General features: G+C 39.4%; 1 protein-coding gene across 4 annotated transcripts; it reads left to right on the top strand.

The window, feature by feature from the left end:
* The first annotated feature begins 693 nt into the window (after positions 1-693).
* Positions 694-20865, top strand: LOC111237992 (protein-tyrosine kinase 2-beta-like). 4 transcript variants are annotated; one of them, XM_022767363.1, is made up of 31 exons: positions 694-757; positions 6656-6891; positions 7242-7420; positions 7565-7652; positions 8079-8158; positions 8298-8360; positions 8569-8623; positions 9693-9833; positions 10705-10779; positions 11696-11797; positions 11943-12060; positions 12210-12249; positions 12477-12508; positions 12651-12695; positions 12788-12882; positions 13184-13265; positions 13356-13456; positions 13686-13801; positions 15073-15173; positions 15623-15712; positions 16393-16597; positions 17173-17281; positions 17377-17436; positions 17572-17694; positions 17874-18026; positions 18267-18302; positions 19210-19234; positions 19355-19389; positions 19648-19782; positions 19957-20037; positions 20452-20865. In XM_022767363.1, exons 2-31 carry the CDS (start codon positions 6694-6696, stop codon positions 20665-20667), a joined length of 2979 nt encoding a protein of 992 aa, XP_022623084.1. In that variant the 5' UTR covers positions 694-757; positions 6656-6693; the 3' UTR covers positions 20668-20865. The 4 variants fall into 4 exon arrangements, with proteins under 4 accessions (XP_022623084.1, XP_022623058.1, XP_022623075.1 ...); XM_022767337.1 differs by having other exon boundaries at positions 17874-18302; XM_022767347.1 differs by lacking the exon at positions 694-757 and adding an exon at positions 6298-6348 and having other exon boundaries at positions 17874-18302.
* The last annotated feature ends 440 nt before the right edge of the window (positions 20866-21305 follow it).

The raw sequence follows: 21305 nt of genomic DNA, 5'->3' as shown, positions 1-21305 counted from the left end.
GCTGTAAATTTTGCTCTTTAATAAACTTTTATTAATATGTTTGTGAATATTAGTATTACACACAAAAAACATTCTTATTTTTCATCCATGACTTGAATTATATGTTAATATACCTGGAATGTATAAGCGGAGATACTATACATACTATACTATACTTTCTCTACTGTCTGAACACGGTGGGACCTTTTAAGTCAACCTTAACGTGCTGAATTATTTTTCTATCCTCCAGCGCCCTCTGCTGTTCACTCGGTGTAATCACACACTATGACACCAATAACTGTTTTCACGGACGACGAATAAAAACAAAGGGGAAACAAAGTAAACATAAACGACCAAAATTCAATATACGGAAATATACGGAAAGGGTCAAATTGCTTTATGGCATGAAGTAACGTAATGAACAGAGAGTCTTGTAAACCACAGCCATTTCAATGAACTTCTTACGCTGTTGTTTGAGTTTTGAAATTAGTTTTGAAATCAACCAGAACATTTCAAAATCATGTGCGCGTCTGAAAGAAAAAGAAACAAACACACAACCACGCTTGTATCATCAACTTGTAACAGGCGACCCGCCATGTTCTTAGTATGAGATTCATGGAATAAGGAAGTGGGCCTTCCTTACAGCGGGGCTGCAGAGGTGAGGGAGTGGCCACCTGCCACCTTCTTGCTCAATTCACGGAGTGTGACACAAACCGTGAGGCCCGGACTCCTCGAGAGGAATAACACTTTCTGTCAAGAGGATTTAAATCAGAATCAGGTAAGACTTTAAATATAAAAAATGTTTATGTTTATTTCAGTTTGACTTCGCCTCTTTTATGGTGAGGTGAGCTTAATGACTTATTACAACTAAGAGGAGCGGCTGCTATAGGCCCACATTTATAGACGTTAATGATATAAACAGAAAGGCCTGCATTCAGACACTGACATGATCCTTAATGTCCCGATGTGTGCTTCAACTGGTTACAAACAACATGTGTTTTCCCCTTTAAAGTAGTTTTTATTCCTTGTGGGACGGTGCAGAGTTTGAAACTTGGCTTTGAGGCTTGCATACTTGCATTTTCACAATGTGAAGTACAAACAATATGAAGTACAAACTGCCATTTTCTCCCAGAGAGAGAACTTTCTTCATTATCAAAGCATGTCTGTGCAGGTGAAGCAGCAGCCAGCCACATTCCAGTGCCTGGGGTCATGACGTTGCAATATGCAGACCCTCAACACAACAGTGTTTAGAGAGCAGGCCTGTCTGTGGATGTCTGCTTGTGTTGACAGGCACCTACCAGAAAAAGAAGCTTCAGTGTAATTGCTGCATTTTAAAAAAATAAATAAATAAAAAATCATTCATAGTGTAACTTGGTCTTTATCAGAGAAGAAGTAGCTCTTTTCACACGTTTTAATGATGAGTCATCAATACCTCAAAACTTACAGTTCGTTTACCAAGCACCAGATTTATATCTTGAAAACTTCCTTTTCCTAAATTACATTTGAAAAGAAAACATAGTCTGTTAAAAATTAAAATTGGTAATGTCGCATGCCTGTAATATGATTTCTGAGAATAGATTGCTGATGATTTTCCTATAATGTCATTACACAGAAACACTGTGTGATAACACTGTCAGCGGTGCATGTCATGAGAGTGACCGTGCCTCTTCCACTGCACCACTGTGCAGTTTACTTAAGCAGTACTTATCAGTCAGAGATGTGTAGGACCAGCACCGGATTTTTGAGGTTGATACTGATCTTGATATATCTGCTGATGGTAAGTTTCTGTTTGTGACCAAGATACATAGTGAGTTGGACATTTTATAAATGAAAAATAAACTTCTCTGGGTTTTCTGGTGAAACAAACTGTTTCTAAATGACCCCAAACAATTTGTCTGTCCAGCTGTAAAAGGAACCGTGTGAGTGGACTGAATATCATCAGGACTAAAGCCTTTGTTGCACGATAGTCCGGCATTAACAACAGTGTTGCACATTTAAAAGGTCATTAAATAAAGAAACGTCAGACCTCTTTATTGTGGTTCTGTCAAGCTTTTAATTCTTGGAGGACGTGACGCTTTGACACTTGTGGTTTATTGTGGTAGATTTTTTTTCACACATTTCCCTAGGTGTGTGCAGTGGGAATTATTGCTCCTACAGAAAACTGTATTGCGAAATGACGCTAGTGTTTCTCCACAGACTCCTCTCAGGTCTCTCAGCTGCAGCCTTGTTGACGTTTGTTGCCTCTCCACCGTGGAATTTCATTCTCATTTGTCACTATCTCTCACCCAGTATCACCCCCTGCCATTCACCCTCGGACATCGCAGCAGTAGACGGTGTCCATGTAGAGCAAAACACAAGAGTTTAGAAACAGAAGAACGCCAAACAGTAATTTGCATTTAATCCGGATAAATATTCATATCTTTGTGTCCTGCTGCAGCGTTTGTTGTGGCTGAGTGTTGAAAGAGTTTGTTCACTCTACCTCAGGCACAGTTTGGGATAAAAATCTCCCTCGGGAAGGAACAGTTGTTACCATAACAACTCAAGTGCCAGCATGACAGTGTGTGAGAGAAGCAACAACACTGTCGCTTTTATTCACTTACAAAACCTAGAGTGCTGTTAGAAACAAGCAGAAGAAAGGACTTCATGGCTGTCAGTGTTTTTAATTGGAAGCTTTTTTTTTTTTTTTTTCTTTTCAGTGTGTTTTTTTGTGCCTCATATTTATTTAGTTTTTGCTGGAGCTCTGCCTGACAAGACTGCCCTGCTTATAAAGTAATTGGTAGACTCCTGTCCTACAAAATTACAGTATTAGCGTGGCTTGATTTAGCGGAACAGGTTCAGTGTAGTCACAAGATGAAATGAAATGATTGCATTCAAAACACGAGAGCACCTGGACTGGGTATTGTTTAAAAAATCGACTTTGACACCATTTTTTTCCTCCAAAGCTCTTTTGTTATATTTAACAAAGAATGCGAAATTCAAAAATATTAAACGTAAGTATGCGATTGAGAACAAGTAAAAAGGCAACTAATCTGAGCAGTCACGTAGGTGGCTGCTTTATTGATTAATCTGCTGATTACTTTTGTGATTAATCACTTACCAGTAATTCTTCGGTTTACAAAATGTCAGAGAATAGTTCAAAAATGTCCACCATGATTTCCAAAAAGTGCAGCTGAGTGACCAAAACTTTTAAACTGTTGATTAACTAACAAAATAGTTGCCAATAAATTTTCTGTCAATCTGCTGATGGATCAATTGATTAATTGTTACAGCTGTAATTTGATGGTAACATGTTTTGACATTTTGGTGTGTACCTAACTGAGATTTGTTACACCAGACTAGATCCAGCCCTTCGCTATACTCTATATGTCCCATTGTTCTGCATTTTAGTGTTTAAGTGTTTAAGACTAAAACTAGACAACAAAAAAAAGTCCCACACACTCGTTACCTGAACTGGACGAGAGGTCGCAGGGATTCAACAGTGAAAGCTTCACCTCAACCAAAGTTATTTATGGTGTCCTTCATCAGTCAGACCTTTTTCTTTCCTTTCCCTCCTCAGTTTGTTCTCTGTTGTTGTTCCACATAGTTGTGTTCAGCCCTTCACCAGTACATCTACTTCACCGTTCATCTTTATCTGTCATTTCCCTTAGAGGTCCACTGTAAGACATGCAAAATATTTTTGGCACAGCAGATTTTACAGTCTCTGTGATGCACACATGTCTCTATGTTTACTTGTTGTTTCTTCCACGTCAGCCAAGGAATGTATTTATATCCAGTCCTCCACACACTTTAATCCCTGGACGTTTTTTTTCTTACTTAGCAATCGTCTTAAACTTCACCCTCTCCTCAATCACCTCTGTCAGGCCTTCCACACCCAGGTGATGGTGCAACATGCCGGTGCGCTACACACTCATCTTCTCTCTCTTTTCCTTTCTGTCTTTCTCACTATACACACACACACACACACACACACGCACACACACACACACACACACACACACACACACACACACACACATACACATACACACACATACACACAAACACACCCACATGCAGCCCTGCTGGGGAATTCATGGCCTCAGGCTAACAAAACACAACCCTGTCCAACAGCGACGGAAAACCCTGAGAGAAACTAACACAGCTCAGCTCCCTCACAGCGGACTAACAGCGAGGAGCTCCATTTATGAGGAAACATGTTGTGACAGCTAAAAGGCACTTTACTGACGGACACTGCTGTGAGGTGGGTAACTGGGAGAAATCTCGAAGTCACAACTGGGTGTGTTGTAAAGGCAGCTTTGAAGTATTTAGCTCTCTCTTATATATGTCCTCCGATTTTTGATTAACAGAGCAGAATGTTAAGATGAGGGGCGCAGAGTCAGACGGATGGTTGGGTTTGTAAGGTGAGAGCTGCTCTGGGTGTCTTTTCCTGACAGATGTCACCTTAAAGCTCTATCAAAGCGTGTGCAGGGTTTCAGCTTTTCCACCTATACTGAAGACGTTTGAATCGACTGCTTCCTGGTGTTTAGTTGTGGCTGTGTGCTGGAGTTTTCTTTTTCCTGATGTTCACTATCCATCACCGTGTTTGTTTAAACCTAAGCGGATGGAGCAGACTCTCCTGTTGCCCGTTGCTGCACAGTAAATATGTAGATGTTAGCCGGTTAGCGGAGCTTCACACAAAGAGGGGCAAGCTGCTCGGCCCACTCTGTCCGAAAGTAACAAAATCCACCTACTGGCACATTTAAAGCTTCCTATCTAAAAATCTTGTTTGTTTAGTCAATTACAAAAAAAGGAAGTGTAAAACAACCTCACAGTCACTGCACTCAGCCAAGAAACAGTCAGACACTACTTGTCAAAAGTTTTACAACTCCTCCATTTTTTTTTTTTTATTGATATTTTTGTAGTTTAATACCTCAGTGTTTTTGTAATTAAAACAAACAAATAGGATCATCTACTTTCATCTACATTTTTCCTCATGCGACAGCTCTTGTAAAAGGTGAACTGACTGCACTTATATAGCACTTTTCCAGTCTTAGTGACCACTTAAAGTGCTTTACACTACAAGCCCCATTCACAAACTCACACAGCATTTATCCACCACACACACACACACACACACACACACACACACACCAACGACACATCAGAGGCAATTTGCGGTTCAGTATCTTGCCCAAGGACACTTTGACCTGAAGGAGCCAGGAATCGAACCACTGACCATCCGATTTGTGGACGACCTGCTCTACCTCCTGAGCCAGAGCCCCTCATGGTGTCAGTCCCATAATAGAAATCAAATATTGTTCTGAGAGTTTGTCACAACACTGTTGCAGTAGTTATGTTGCACTTGAAGTTTGCTTTACTTTCATCTTCTGTCCAGTTCAGCCCAAACCAGCTCCATGGGGTTTAAGTCTGGAGACCTGTCCTTTTGGCTCGTTATCTTACTGTAGGATCAACCTCTGACCAACCACTCTGTCTCACTGCCTTTTTCTCACCATCATAATATAAATACACAGTAGGCTACTACTTCCTGCAGTACAGTGCTGTCCCAGTAATGCATCAGAGTGTGTAGTAACACAGTTGATCCCCACACGGCCTTTTGTACAGACAGAGGGTTTGTAAGTCATCAACACAAGTTGGGAAACCTGGAGGGATTGTTTGCACTAACTTTCAGGGCTTCATTTACTTCCATTGCTGCAGGAAAGCTAACCAATTTCTGAGTCGCTGTAAAAGGTCTGTTTTCTATGAAATTTACATTTGTCAGTTTTTGGTGGCGAGCGTTACAGGTGCTGATAGGCAGACATTGTTACCTTCAGCCTGGCAAGCTGTTTCTCATGTTTCCAGTCTTTATGCTAAGCTAAGATAACGTAGCCTGGCTTTAGTTTAATGTTGAACAGACCAGCATGAGACTGATCAATCTAACTCTTGCCAATAAAGCGAGTAAGTAAGTAAGTAAGTAAGTAAGTGTTTCCCAAAATATCAAACAATTTCTTTTCATTTGGAGTTATTCTCACCTCAGTCCTGAATGTCGGACAAACCAACAGAGGTTGCATAAGTGCCCTGAGGTATGCGGTTGGTTAGTAATCACTCTGCTATTCGCTGTAGTTTGGTTTCCGGTGAGTGTCGTCTCAGATTACTAAATTTTGTTTTCCCGTGTAACCTGCGGACGGTTAGTTTCCCGCAGGCTGTCGCTCCCACATTGTGTTTTCTATTGAAATTTCACCTGTATTTGCCTTTGCAGTGGAAAAAAAGAGAAACATTAAGGAGTTTCTCCCTGTCGATATTGATGATAGAACTCACTGTCACTGCTCTACGAAACACACAGGCCCTCACTTGAGGAAGGAATGTAATCGGCGGATCTCAGAATGAAATGATGTGAGTCAGACACCACATGGCACAAGATCACAGCATGAATGTGAAGAGTAGCATGACTCTCATACTATGCTGTAGCAAGTCACAGAGTGGCGTGTACAGACAGAAGTGTCATCACAGGCCTTCCCTCAATACACTGGATACATTTGAATGTCTGTTTCACCTGGATTGCAATTTTAAAAAGCAGCTTGAGTTTAAATAAAATAAACTCTCCTCACTCTTGTAGGTCGCCTACTATGGTTGACACTATCAAAATATTACTATTCACATAACATCTAAATTCCAATCTTTTTCCTTTTTCTGTCGACAGGATGTTGTGGTTATGATGCTGCCAACCCAATCTTGAAAATGTACGAGGTGATGTCCAGTGACACCCTGTCCTGGAAGGTGGCCAGTCCAAGACAAAGTGGCACCGAGTCCAGCCCCGAATCACAGTTCGCTGGCGACGGAGGGCCCGTCAAGATCCTCAAGGTGTGCTTCTGCACCAACAACAACCTGGGCAAGAACTTCAAGCTGGTCAAATGTGATAGCTCCTGGCAGATTAGGGTGAGTCGTCTACAAAATATGGGGAAGGGAGTTGACGTGTCAGAGGACTGTGATTAAAGGGGGGATTTAGTTTATCTTGGATGATTTTGGTAACAAAGAAAATCTGTCAAGTTTGAAGCATGTGGTTCTTGTTGGTACCTGAGCTGGAGAAGATGTTGTTTTGTCTTTCTTAAGCTGTTGATGAATTCTAGGCAAAAGGCCAAAAAAAACAAAACAAAACAAAACATATTGCCAGTGCTTTGTCTCATGTCTGTCCACCACAGAGTCTAATATTTGGCGAGGGTGACTAAAAATCCATGACAAAAATTTGAATGAGGACTTTTGAACTTTGCTCATTGCATCTGGTTCAGGCCATCATTCGTTCGATCCTGGTGAGCGGTCGACTGGGGCCGAACATCAAACATACGGGATCCTACGGTCTCCTGCTGAAACACTTGAAGTCTGAAGAACTTCACTGGCTGCATCCGGATCTGACTGTCGGAGAGGTAGAACAACGCTACGAGAGCCATCATGTGGAAGCTGAGTGGAGGTACAGACGGATTACTAGGATGTTTATCCATGATTTCTTCTTTTTTTTTTCAATCTATAGTTTGAATGATATGAGACATATTTACAGCGTGTGAAATTAAAACACTGCATTTGATAAACTCCGCTGGTTTCTTCTTGATTACAGGTACGACCTACGTATCAGATACGTTCCTGTCAATTTCCTGGAAAAATTCACAGATGACAGATCTACATTGCTGTATTTTTACCAACAGGTAACAAACTACAGTGTATTTTATTTATTTATTTTTTAAAACTTTTTGGCTGTTGTAGATCAATAGATATCTGGCAGTAAGAAGTAGTGTTCTCACACTGCACTGACCAGTAGAGTGATGACTTTTTCCCTGACTGGTTTTGTGTTGGTAATGTTTGGGTTTCTGTAGGTGGCACTCCTTTTTATTAACACATCTACATGTAATAATGATACAATATAATAATAAAACCTTTAGCTCTATAATTACTAATAATAATTAGAAAAATAAACCATCACTCCCTGTCGGGGATTGTATAAAAAAAATAAAAAAAAATCATACATTTCAATTTTGCCATCATATCCAAATTATTTTCATAATAGTGTAATAGTTCAGTGTTACTGGAGTATATGTTGGTATATCTGATTTCTCTGTTTAACTTTACGACAGGTGCGTAGTGATTACATGCAGTATCATGCCAGTAAAGTCAGCGATGGGATGGCACTGCAGCTCGGTTGCTTGGAGATCAGGTGAGTCTGCATTCTTTTGCGCTTGCTGATTAAACAATGTCATTCCGCTTGTTTGAGAGTGATAAGGGTGAGGTGATTGAGTTTGTTAGTTTTATGCTGCACAAACCTCACCTGCTTTGTTTTTACTGTGTTTTTACAGGAGGTTCTATAAAGACATGAATGCAAAAGGTCTAGAAAAGAAGTCTAACTTTGAGCTGCTAGAGTAAGTTTTTATTTTCTTTTAACTTTATTTCTTTGATGATGAAATGAAATGAACCTAGAGTTTATTAAATGTTAGAAATGCCTGGTAGCAACTTTACAATCCATTTTTGACATTAGGAACATTGTGATGTGTTCATCTTGCAGCAATATTCACGTCTTTAATTCCTCTATCTTCCTGTTTTTCTTTCTACGTGTCTTTACAAATGAAGAAAAGAAGTGGGCCTGGACCTGTTCTTTCCTCAACAACTGATCAACAGCATGAAGGTAAACTATCCTATCCTTGGGGGGGGGGGGGTCTACAACCTGCAGTGTTGTCAATTTTTTGCATCTTTTTCAAAAAAGCACCTAGCAACAAATGTGGCGACTTTTTTGGACAAACTTTAGCTACTTTCCATCAAAGTAGCAAGAGGAACATCTCTGTGTCGAGTCTGTTCAGTGAGAAGCAGAGAGGTGGAACAGCACCTTGTTCCCCAGACAGACGCTGTTTTCACACGTGGTCCCTTTCAGGCCTCAAAACGAACTCAGTGCGATTCGTCAGCATTTTTTACGCATATGTGAACACTCCAAATGAACCCAGACACCTCTGAAGTGAACCGAATATATCGTATATTCTAGTACAGTAGTATGAGTTGTGGTAGAATATACACTGTCTACTGTACACTCTACACTACATACAGAATATACTAGATTGCGTTACTGATTTAACTAAATTAGTAAAACAATATTACTAATTTAAAGCTACCCATAATCCAAAGCAGTAAAGGTCTGAGAGATCTAGAGGATCTATGGTGGGAACAAAAAGAGGACTGAGGCTCCATCGGAGCTGAAGTGAACCATAAAGAGAACGGAGTCCTTTTTCAAATTAACTCACGAGAGAAAAAAAAATCAAAAAAGGAACTGAGTGTCTTTTCTGTCGGTCCACTTTAATAGGACTGAGTTTGGTTCCTTTTTTAAAGACGACGATGTGTGAAAACATCCTAAGTTGCTTCTAGCTTTCTCTCTGAGTGATCATCACAGTCGTTCACTTGTGTCCATTGTGATTTTATCGGACGACGTTGCGGTTATTAAATCTGATTAACATGTCTTAATGTGCCGCGTTTCAGTCACTATTTCATACTAGTTCCATTGTCTGACAACAGACATAGAAAAACATGTAAATGAGAACAGCATCTGCATTAAAACACTGTATATGTGAGCGCAGAGAGTAACAGATAAAGAGTTCCACAACAATTTTCAACCCAATTACACCGACCGTACGTGATTCAGACGTGTGCTAAATTTATGTTGTGTAAACTTGTGTTTCGTCATTTCAAATGTCCCTGTTGTGATCCAGTCGAAGCAGCTACGGAAGCTGATTCAGCAGACGTTTCAACAGTACGCCACACTCAAGGAGGACGACTGCATGGTCAGGTTTTTTGAGACCCTCAAAGATTTCGTCAACTTCGATGAAGAGGTCTTCCCCTGTGAACTAGTGGTGAGTGACATGTTCAGCCTGTTACTGACACTGATGCGCTCTTCCTCTAAATCCCGTCATAGTTGTTATTGTGGATTTAGGCGCTCCAAACAGGGATTTTACTCTTGTTCACATTAATGTTACAAACATTAAGGGCTCTGTTTTTTCGTGCCAGCGCAAGGCCCGAGATGCGGTGTTTGAGTTTGGCTGAAGTTTCAATTTATCATGCCACAATATGTCTCAACATGAAGGTGAAGCAGGCAAATATTTCTTTATCAGAACGTCAGCAATCATTTTTCCATGTAAAACAGGTCAATCCAGATTAAATTAAACACTATAAATATTTTCAGAAATTAAGAGCACAATATAAAAAAAAAAGAAGAAAAAAGCCTGCATTGGCATTGAACTGCTTTCACTGTACATATGGCACTACGGTGGTATTTAACAGCAGATGGTTCTGAAGCATTGTATGATAAATACACCAACGCGCACGGAAAACACGATGATCATAATTTCTTCAGGAGACATCATCTGCTCCTGGCGGTAAATCTGAGCTGCTGTATTCATATTTTAACATCCCAGACAACAAGAAGTTTCCTCTGAGGAAAGCTCCCTACTGTGTTCCCAGTCTGTTGTGACGACAGGGAGCGTGCTGTGTTTTAAGGGGATGAAAGTAGTTGAATGTGATTGGCCATGGTGCTCACAACCTCTAACATGCCCTCCTATAATTTATGATAATGTAATCTTTCGGACCCTGCCCCGCTTCCAAGTGCTCTTGGCCATGAAAATGCCTGAGTAGATTTTGATGCACTGGGCTGCACTGTGTTTGACCGAGCCCTGCGCAGACGGATCCACGAGCACAGGGCCTTAAATCATTCTCATTTGTCAACAGCAAGGTTGGAGCCTGTCAGTGGAGTTGGTCATCGGCGGGCGAGGCATTCGCCAACGCACACATAAGAATTCAGCGGTAAGCGTGGTGAAGATTTAAGTATTTCTTCCATCATAGAGAACACTGTGGTGTTATATATGTCATTTGCCTTGTTTCTAGGATTCTTGTTAAATGATTAGTTGGGGCTTCTTGGGAAGAACAACAATTTGCTTTTTTGTAAGATGAGACGAGATGAGAGTTAGATGAGAAGATTGATCTCATGTCTAGATGTTACAAATTAAGCCAGCAGCCAGTTAGATCTGTGGTTTTTATCCTGCAGTACAGCCTCTGCTCATTTTAGCAGAGGTTACAGAGCATAAAGCTTAGCAAAAAAGACATGAAACAGTGGGAAACAGCTAGCCTGGCTCTGTCCAAAAGTAATAAAATCCACCTTACAACACCTCTAAAGCTCACTGATTAACAGCTACTTCTTGAAGTCTCGCTGGTTGTCTGGCAACTGCTCCTGGTCTGGCACGTAACCGCTCCGTAAAATCACCACTTGTTGTTTTTACATTCCATTTTTTGTGCAGATTAGTATTATATCAGTATTAGAAGTTGTGGTAGTCGGATTTTTGTTACCCGTCTTTATGCTAAGCTAAGCTAGGCTAACCGGCTTCTGGCTGGAGCTTCATATTTAGCATACAGTTATGAAAGTGACATCAATTTTCTCATCTAACTCTTGGTAAGTAAGTGAAGGAGCGTACTTCCTAAAATGTTCAACTGTTGCATCAAAGTATCAACATATCATTTTCTATACTGACAGTTTGGTGGGATAAACGAGAGGAATCCTGCCACACCACCTTATCGTGTCTAGACATGTTTTGCAGAGACATCTCTTGACATTGTTCACAGCCGTCAGTGGATACTACATCATTATGTATCTCACACTGTATTACAAATGTAATCAGCCCCATCTTCGTTTAACGTATTGCATTCCTTCTCTTCTGTGCCTCAGGCTGTGTTTCTTGCCGACTTCAAACAGATCAAGAAAGTACAATGCTTATCTCAGAGCGACGGCAAGGCTCTCCTAAACCTCGAGATAGAGGGGGCCAGACAAGTGAGTACCGCAACAACACAATCCACGTATTATACAATATTTCTTCATACAGTGTTGAAAATAGCCAGTAAGAGTTAGAAAGGGAATGATTGCACAGGAAATGTAATATGTGCCTCCATTGTCCTTTTTTTCCTCTTTCTGATAGCGTCTATCGATCAACGTGGTCACAGTCCCTATGGCGGAAAACATGATGGACCTTATTGATGGATACTGCCGCTTGGAAAACAAAACAGATGATACTGTTATCTACCGACCAAATAAAGGTGCGTATGACTAAGCTACTTCCCCTGTTGTTTTCTTAACACCACTGTGATTGAAACAAAGTCGGAAGACTTAAAAGCTTAATTAGAGTCTTTTGAGAAATGTATTATTTAAACTTTACTGGAATTATCTTATCTAATTTCTATCCTAGATGCTAATCCACGAAGTTCCCTCCCTGAGATTCCCACAGGGTGAGTGGATTTTGACTGTTTTATAACTTTGAATGATTTGTGCCTCATTGTAGCTGCAGAGTCCAAGCTGTACTCATTCCCTTTGGTTATAATATGAAATGAAAAGTAATTTATTGATGAGAGGGACTGTTTTATTGAATCATGCTGTCAGCGCTCTGAGGAGCCATAACTTGTATATTTATGACCGGGGCTTCCTCTCATTCTGTCTTTTTTTTTCTCTGGAGCAGCAGAGACACCAGCTCGGTCAGACACAGTATGGGTGAGCTGACAGTTTTCATAGTATTACATAACCTCCATTGTACAACACAGCACGGTCTTCATTACCAGCCAAATGTGTCTGTAATTATCCTGCAAAAAATATATTGAGGGAGGTACTGAAGTTCTTTCTCTTGTATTTGCAGGGTCAGATATCTACTGTGAGATTCTTGATGAAAGGCCGAAATCAGGTTTGTCCAAAGATGGTGTTCATGTATTTTGCAGAATAAGACCTATCGTATAAACTCACTTTTGAGCTTTAACAAATGTTGTTCTCTATTAGTGAAGTACGGTATTGACCGAAATGACATCGTTCTTGGCCGGATTCTCGGTGAGGGGTTTTTTGGGGAAGTCTATGATGGATTTTACAAAAAACCTGTAAGTGTATTTTACGTATGTATATATAGACTATATATTTTATGTATGTATATATAACTTTCTATATAGCTTTGTATGTGTGTGTGTATATATATATATATATATATATATATCAACACTAACAGCAATAAGGGATTAAAAACTGTAAGGTTATCTCTAAAGCAGTTGTACTAAAGACTAGACAATATTCACTTTAATGATACAAACAGGGTTATGTCCACTGCTGTTTACATAATTGCTCTTATTAAATCCCATTCAAATGTTTACAGAATCCGTGTCTCTTTGTTTGTTGATTGAACAGGATGGAGACAGGATCAATGTGGCAGTGAAAACCTGCAAAGACTGCTCACCCGATGTGATGGAGAAGTTCATGAGTGAAGCAGGTAAAGTGTAGAAAATAACAGGGCGGCATTAGTTACGGTAACTTTGAGAGTTACAAACATTAAAATTTGTGAACTCTGTGGATTTTCCAGTGATCATGAAGAACCTGGACCATCCTCACATCGTCAAACTGATTGGGATCATAGAGGAGGATCCTGTGTGGATTGTCATGGAGCTCTATCAGCACGGAGAGGTTAGTGTCAGCCACGATTTTCATGATATATTTTATTTGATTTCAATCATAATTGAACTGATGTGTTTCAGTTTAAGAGGGCATCAACAGGATTGACACACAAAAAAGGGAACTACAGCTCACTGAAGTCTTCTGTCATGTCCACAAGCAACATGAGTCATGACTAATTTTGGTGCAGTTACATGTATTTGCATTTCCTGTCCTAACTTAAACATTGACGTTGTTGCAGCTTGGAAACTACTTGACTCAGAACAAGAACAATCTGACAAATACAACTCTGGTGCTGTTCAGCCTGCAGATCTGCAAAGCCCTGGTCTACCTGGAAGGGGTCAACCTGGTACACAGGTGAAAGAATGTTTTCTCTTTGTATTCAGGCAGTGATGATACTGACACTGTTCAGTTGAGTTTGTCCATTCAACTGACAAATGTAGAAAAGTGCTTTCTTATATTTTTGTGTTTTAGTAGATTAACAGCAATATTACAGGCAACTATGACATTTTTATGAAAGGTCACTAGACTATGTATTTGTGAATATGTCACTTACTCGCATTATTATACAAGAAACAACTAATGAATCTTGAAACTACTGTGTACAAGAACCCAGCCACAAAACTACAGGCAGGACAACAAGTCCATTTAAAGTTTACAAGACAGACAAAGGCATTATGACAAGATAAGGAAATCAAGGCAGTGTAAAAAAAGAGAGAGAAATATGATTTAAAAAGAATACAATGAAATAGAAGATAAAATAAGATTGAATAAAGTGGAATAAATAAATGACAGTTACAGTGCATAAATAGCCACAAATTTCATTTTGAAATTTTATGTTTATTATAAACCTGACTATCAGGCATCCTCTAATGTTATGGAGAGAGCCAAGGCCATATATTACTCTGCTTGTAATGGTCTATTTCCTTCAGATGGGAGTACAGTAATAGGTTTTTCACAAATTATATAAATTAGGCCTTTTGGTGCTGCTATGAAAAGAAAAAACTGTTTTTGTGATTCTTCAGAGGCACAGTCTGTTATATTCTGGGACTGAAATACAATATGTTGTTAAAAATAATTTGATAATTCTGAAATCTGGTCAGTTATCTTGTGATCACCATGAGATACTGGACTCAATCAAAATTTGGGATGTAGGCAGCGATGGTCTGGAACCGGGAAAAAAAAAAAAAGTCAATGGAAAACCTTTTATTTAAAGTTGAAATATTTATACTAAACAACATTACAGTTGACATGAGATGACAGAAGACCTCGTTTCACTTGTCGTTTCTGCAGAACGTTATCAAAAGGTTTCAGGCAGCAAAGCAGCCACTCGAGGATTCAATCTCCTGTGAAGTGGAAACACAGACAAAGAAAATTAGGTTTTTGCCTGTGTGGAAAATGTAAAGATTCCTTTTGTATTCTGCTTGTTATTGCAGTGCTTCAGTAACCAAGAAGCAAATTTAGCTCAGTCAGTGAGGGCTAATGGCTATTTTAGACACTCTGCTCCACCGATAACGGACTCCATCATGTTGCAGCATTTGCATTAATCACATTGTGTATATGTCATCTCCACCTGTTCCTACATAAAGTTTAACCTTTCTTCCTGTGCTGTTCGTGTCTTCTCACAGAGACATCGCAGTTAGGAACGTGCTAGTTGCCAGTCCAGACAGTGTGAAGCTCGGAGACTTTGGTCTGTCGAGGTACATCGAGGATGAGGAATACTACAAAGGTAACGGAGGCAAACTAGGAGAATAAAAGCTGATTTGATTACACATTCAACTGTCAGATTAAACTGAATAATATTTGAAAGAGATAAATAGACAGATAGATTTCAAAATAATTTTACAGGAAAAGGTTTGCATAAAAGAAAACGGTGACCACATTTTACCACATTAACAACTGCACGCTCATGGCTATTTTGCCGAGAAATTTTCATTTGCATAACTGAAAAATTCTCATTATTTATGAAACATGCATGTCTGTTGTTGTGAAATTCCAAACTAAAACACTCTTGGCACAAACAGAAGGTCTGACACAAAGTTATGCATAAAATATAAAAGTTTAAACAAATCTGAGAAAAATGATTTAGTTGCCAATTTTTAAAAAGGTTTCTCTTTATATTCCTTTTCAAAAATGAAGGTTGTTAGAAAAATACTAACGTCTCCTATTTCCCTGCAGCATCTGTTACTCGGTTGCCCATCAAGTGGATGGCCCCGGAATCCATCAACTTCAGACGTTTCACAACGTCCAGTGATGTGTGGATGTTCGGTGAGCCGTGGTTGACCTACAACAGCTTAGTTTGGTGCAAAGAACGAACATGACACTCGTATGTGGCAAAAGACGGGTGGCTGGTTAATCATCAGCCTAAACAAGCACTGCATGATTTTATGATGTTGTAAGAATTATTTGAACTGATATCACAAATACATTGAGGTCCTGAGTTCGCAAACAAGCCTCAACAGCCTTAATGGTCTTTATTACTCATGACTCATCCCCTGATGCAGTAGTACTTGCCTGAATACAGGAAGGTGGTGACAAGTGGCTATTTGTCTCCCTCTATAGCAGAACATTTCAGGAAAATCGGCAAACAATCGTGTTAATTGATTAATCATTTAGGTCATTTTTCAAGCAGCTTCTCAGTTTTCCTGTTTTTCTTTTGTCTTATGTTACAGTAAACTGAATGTCTTTGGGCTCTGTCTTCTTTTCCCGCCCTTGTTTATTTATAGTTCCATTGAAGTTTCTCTTCAAGTATTTAAGGAGAAAAAGTTTTGCGTTGCCTCATCGTCTTGTGTTGGTCCTCATCACCAAACAGAGCTCCATGCTGTTGTTTTGTCTTTGCTTGAAATTTTCCTCTGTAGCCCTGTTGCACAATTTCATCATGAAGAATAAATTACAGGGTGACCATGTCTTTTTTTTAAATTTTTTTTATTGTTTGTATATCTCTGCAGCTGTATGTATGTGGGAGATACTGAGTCGTGGGCAGCAGCCGTTTTTCTGGCTGGAGAACAGAGACGTAATCAACCAACTGGAGCAGGGCATCAGGCTTCCCAAACCAGACGACTGCCCTCCTGCTCTCTACTCACTCATGACCCGCTGCTGGTCCTACGACCCCAGAGAGAGACCCACTTTCACTGAGCTGGTGGTCAAGATCAGGTATTTCTCTATTCATTATGAAAAGAGCTCTCCTCTTACAAAGTGACTGCACGGAATAAAAATGAATGTAGGCTCAGATAGTCAGGTCACATTTACAAGTTGAGTCTTGTGATGACCTTTCGGTCTGCTCCTCCTACTACTCCAGTTTTCTCCTCAGTATATGACGAAATAACCCACAGCATTTCATATAAATAAATGTTAAGTGTTTTTCTCATCAGTAAATGTTTTGCTATTCTCAATTGTCAGTTTCCTTTGCCTCATAAACAATAAGGACAAAAGCCTCACAGAGATAGTTACACTGATTTGATATGATGTTATTTTACTGTTAATCCAACGACCTTCTCAGAGCTACTTTGATATAGAAGTTAGGTCCATTCATCGCTGGTTTTTAAGCTGAAAGAATTTAAAAATGAGATAATATATAGATAATAAAAAATATATAAATATTTTATATAACAGGAAAGATGTATCCATTTGAAGTGATTTAGTCAAGTAGGTGAAAAAGCCCATTATGTGTGTGTGTTTTTTTTTGTACCTCTCTTACAAAGACTAAACTGTCGTCTTAAATCTGTCAGTGACGTCCATAAGATGGAGAAGGAGCAGGAGGTGGAGAGAGAGAGGGACCGAGCACGCTCCACAAAATATTTTGATCCCAAGTTAAACTTCAACGAGCCTCCTCCCAAGGTATGAATCCCTTTCACATTCAGCCAAAAATAGCACACGAATTTAATGCATATGTATATTTAAAAAAAAAAAAAATCTTTTTACCTTTACCATAGCCTTCAAGAATGAAACCAGGGCGGTTTGGGAACACGCTCAGTATTGGTCTACACATTCAGGTACAGTATATCAGTGTGTCCAAGTAACTCCCCTAAAGTCGCCAGTTTCCTCCAAGATGACAGACTTCACTTTGGAAAAAAAATATATATGATAAAATAAACGTTTGTATGTATGTAATGTGTTTATCCGTGCAGCTGAATGAAGCTTTGTGTGCCAGCTCCCCTGATCTGGCCAGCCCCTGTGAATATCAGTCCCCCGTTGACTCCATGAACACTCTTGCACTGCCAGTCAGGTCCCCACGACGTCGCAGCATGGGGGTAAGACACACTCAGCACTTAGATTAAAGGTTTAAGCTTCCGGCTGTGTTCTTTCTTCATTGTTCAAATTTAGATAAACCTACAATACTAAAGCATCAAGAGATTAAAAAAAAGAGACAAAAAAGAGACAAATATTGTGTGGTATTTATCCCCCTATCACATTTCCTATCCTCTTGTAGGAGAACGAGTTTCCCCGAGTGGAGCCAAACAGCAAGGAGGACGCCCAGCGCCTGTGGCAGAGGGAGAAACGGAATATGCAGGACACTCTCCGTCAGCAGAAGGCGCAGATGATGGAGGATAATAAGTGGCTGCAGAAAAAGGAGAAACTCCTGGTGGGAAACAGAGCATCATTAACTTTTGTCAAACCCTTCTCTGTGTCTCTGTGTGCCCTCGCCCCCGAAATCAACGTGGCCCTGGAGGCTACGCTGAGCGAGGCATCATTAAACAATACCGACCCACCCGTTCGCTCCAGACGCCCCGCTAGTCTTAAATTGAATGTTCCTCTGATCACAGTTCCAAAGAGAGGGTCCACGTCCATATTCTATAAAATGAACCTGCCTGTTCTCTTGCAGGACCCCATGGGACCAGAGGATCCTGCCAGCCCAGCGGTAGGTATCAGTCTGTACACACTCTGATTTCACTCAAAGGAGAAAATTAAAACATATTTAAACTTGTTGAATTAGAATTTTAAATACTTGAACATAACCAGATGGTTTTTGCAATTATCTTTGGAGGAATATTCTTCTTATTCCGATTGGACAAGTGGCCGGGTGTAGTCAGCATCATGTCACACAACATGGAGTAGTTTATGTGGTTTTTCAAGATATTTTCAGTGCAGTTAGAAAACATTCATCTAACTAAAACTTCAGGAAGCAACAGCAAATTAAACCTGATTATTTAAAGAAGAAATCAAAGCCGTAAAAGTGCAATGATGCCAGCGATTAGCGGAAAAGGAAGAACCACTACAACCACTGACCTGTATGTTGGATGATATTAATATATAGTGTTAATTATATTTAATATATGTAAATACACAAAATCGCATAAGAGAAATGTCATGTAAAAATAATGCATGTTTTCCTTTGTCTTCTTCTTTTGATCACAAATATATTAAATGATGCACTTTTCATTTATTTGCAACAATCCAATACAATCGTAAATCAAGTCGCATGTCAATGCAATGCATTCATTTTTGATGTTGACAAACTCTGGGAACTCTAGGAAACCAAAAATAAGTAAAAGTTTTAATCACAATGAATAGAATGATTGTCACAGATATACAATATGCAAGGGGATATACAGTAAAACAGTTTAATAAAAAACAAGATTTGTATTTCTATATACTTTTCTCTGTTGGAATATAAATTAAATCTAAAAAGACTTTGGTCTGAAGTTAGTTCTATTTACTTGGATGACCTTTCTGCATTATTGTGTGTTGAATGTCTTTACAGAGACAGTCTGGACAGGGTTTATTTTCTAGTCCTCATGAGGTTTTTCTTTGTCTATTCTTTTCAGTCCCCTGGAGCTGACACAGAGAATGGTGAGTGCTCAAAGAAATTCACATTAAATTAATTCTGGAGACTATTATTTCTCTCTTTGTCCTCCTGACTCCCTTTTCTTTCTCTCTGTCTCTTATAACGTTCATCTTTCTGCCTCACAGCACCGCCAGAGAAACCCCCACGGCTCACAGCACAGGTAATTATACCAGTTCTTTTTTTTTTTTTTTTTTGGATTGTAATATCTTTTTATCTCACTGAAAAGACCATTTAATTTTATCAGCTTTGATTTTTAGATACAAAGAATTTATAATGAACCCAGACATTTGAGAAGTTTAATTACCCCTCAGTTGAAAGGGCACTGATGTCACCAAGCATTTAAAATAGTGTCCAGTTTAAAGTAATGAGGACGAGTATTTTAATCATTAAAAAAAGCACATCATTCCCTCTTTCTTAGCCTGCGCCCACAGCTGAACTGGACCGCTCTGATGACAAAGTGTATAAGTCTGTCATGGACTTGGTCAAAGTTGTTGTTCAACTCAAGAATGACATCACTGAACTGCAGCCAGATGAATATATCACCATTGTCAAGGTACAGTGAGACAGTTTTCTAATTTTTTTTTCTTTCTTTTTTTTAATTTAATTTCTTTACAGTTTGTTCTACAGTTCAGTTCGTCTTTATCATCTAATTTGAAGGTCATGAATCAAACACAAACTTCCTGAGTCATGCAGCTGATTAACTCTCTGTATTGATCTCTGCCCCCAGTCTGTAGGAATGGCTTTACGAGATCTGATTCGCAATGTGGATGACATACTGCCCACCTTACACGAGTCTGTCAGGACCGAGGTACACTACATCACCTTCAGCTCGTTTGCTCTGTTTTCTCATCTCTCTGCTTCCTTTCTTTATTGTTTATTGTCTTTTCCCCATGCTTAGTCCCTCTGCTTGTCCCTGAAACAAAAAGAGAGAACTACAAACATGCAAAGAATATTTTTTTTTTGTTTCCTTTTCTGACTGAGGACACTCAAAGTGGGTTTCTACAAATCCACACATTTAAATTTTTAATAATAATAACATGTAAAGTTTTCAACATATCCCTGTAGCAATCTCAACAAAAAAACTGAACATTTATAAGCTTCCTAAAGATAGTGTTTTTCTATTTAATTCAATTGCCCTACATTGTTATTGTGTTCATTTTGTGCACGCCCACTGTAAATTATTGATGAGAAAATGAATTTAAATCCATTGTTTGTTTACCAGATCGAGGGCACCCAGAAGCTGCTGAACAACGACATGGCGGAGCTGATCAGTAAAATGCGGCTGGCGCAGCAGAACGCCATCACCTCTTTGAAGGAGGAGTGTAAGAAACAGTTGCTGGCTGCAGCGCACACTCTGGCAATGGACAGCAAGAACATGTTGGATGCTGTGGACCAAGCAAGAGTCAGGGCCAACTTAGCTAAGCCTGTGGACCCCTAGTGGAGTGTAAAGTGCTCTGGTTCTGTTTACACATTAAGCTTAAATCTGACCATTTCTCATCAGTCAGACCTAACATTTGCACACAGTTGTTGTGAACAAATCATTGCCAACAGTTGCTGCCGTTGCTGAGCTGTTGCTTCTTTGGACAATCATCGCCCTGTAAATGTGTGTTGGTAAATTTAAGTATATAATGGTACAAGTCAGATGGGAATGCTTACCAAAGTAAATGGGAGATTTATATGACAGTCTACAAATCTCAAGCATCGTGTTAAGGTTGCAGTCAGTCCTTACAAATTTCATTTGATGTAAACTGTTTTCATTTGTGATTGGTTACTTACTGGTTTAAATATCTGCTCAGAATTTAAAACATCCTTGTAAATATGAAATGTGTCTTATTGGTTTTACTGCAGAAACTCTTTACTCTTTCAAACCTGTCAACAGTAGCGTGTGTGAAATGTGAGCATGACAGAATGATAAGGTCCATCAGCTAGCAAAAAACGTTTTATATATCTATACTTTCCAGACACATTATGTTAAAATTGTAAGCATTTTATATAAATTATGATGAAGACTTACAATGGTATGGATAATGAACTGTCAGCTAAAGTCTGTTCAACTTGAGTCAAAGGTTGTTGTAT

The sequence above is a fragment of the Seriola dumerili genome, unplaced genomic scaffold, assembly GCF_002260705.1.
Source record: "Seriola dumerili isolate Sdu_G_001 unplaced genomic scaffold, Sdu_1.0 BDQW01000025.1, whole genome shotgun sequence".
In the NCBI taxonomy this organism is placed as follows: domain Eukaryota; kingdom Metazoa; phylum Chordata; class Actinopteri; order Carangiformes; family Carangidae; genus Seriola; species Seriola dumerili.
This window is presented reverse-complemented; position numbering and strand designations above follow the sequence as displayed.

Excerpts from the sequence above, each read along its gene's own strand:
- LOC111237992 (XM_022767337.1), top strand. The coding sequence starts at position 6,694 with ATGTACGAGGTGATGTCCAGTGACACCCTGTCCTGGAAGGTGGCCAGT. Across the intron at positions 7,653-8,078 it reads TGCTGTATTTTTACCAACAG|GTGCGTAGTGATTACATGCA; the intron begins GTAACAAACTAC and ends ACTTTACGACAG. Across the intron at positions 9,834-10,704 it reads TCTTCCCCTGTGAACTAGTG|CAAGGTTGGAGCCTGTCAGT; the intron begins GTGAGTGACATG and ends ATTTGTCAACAG.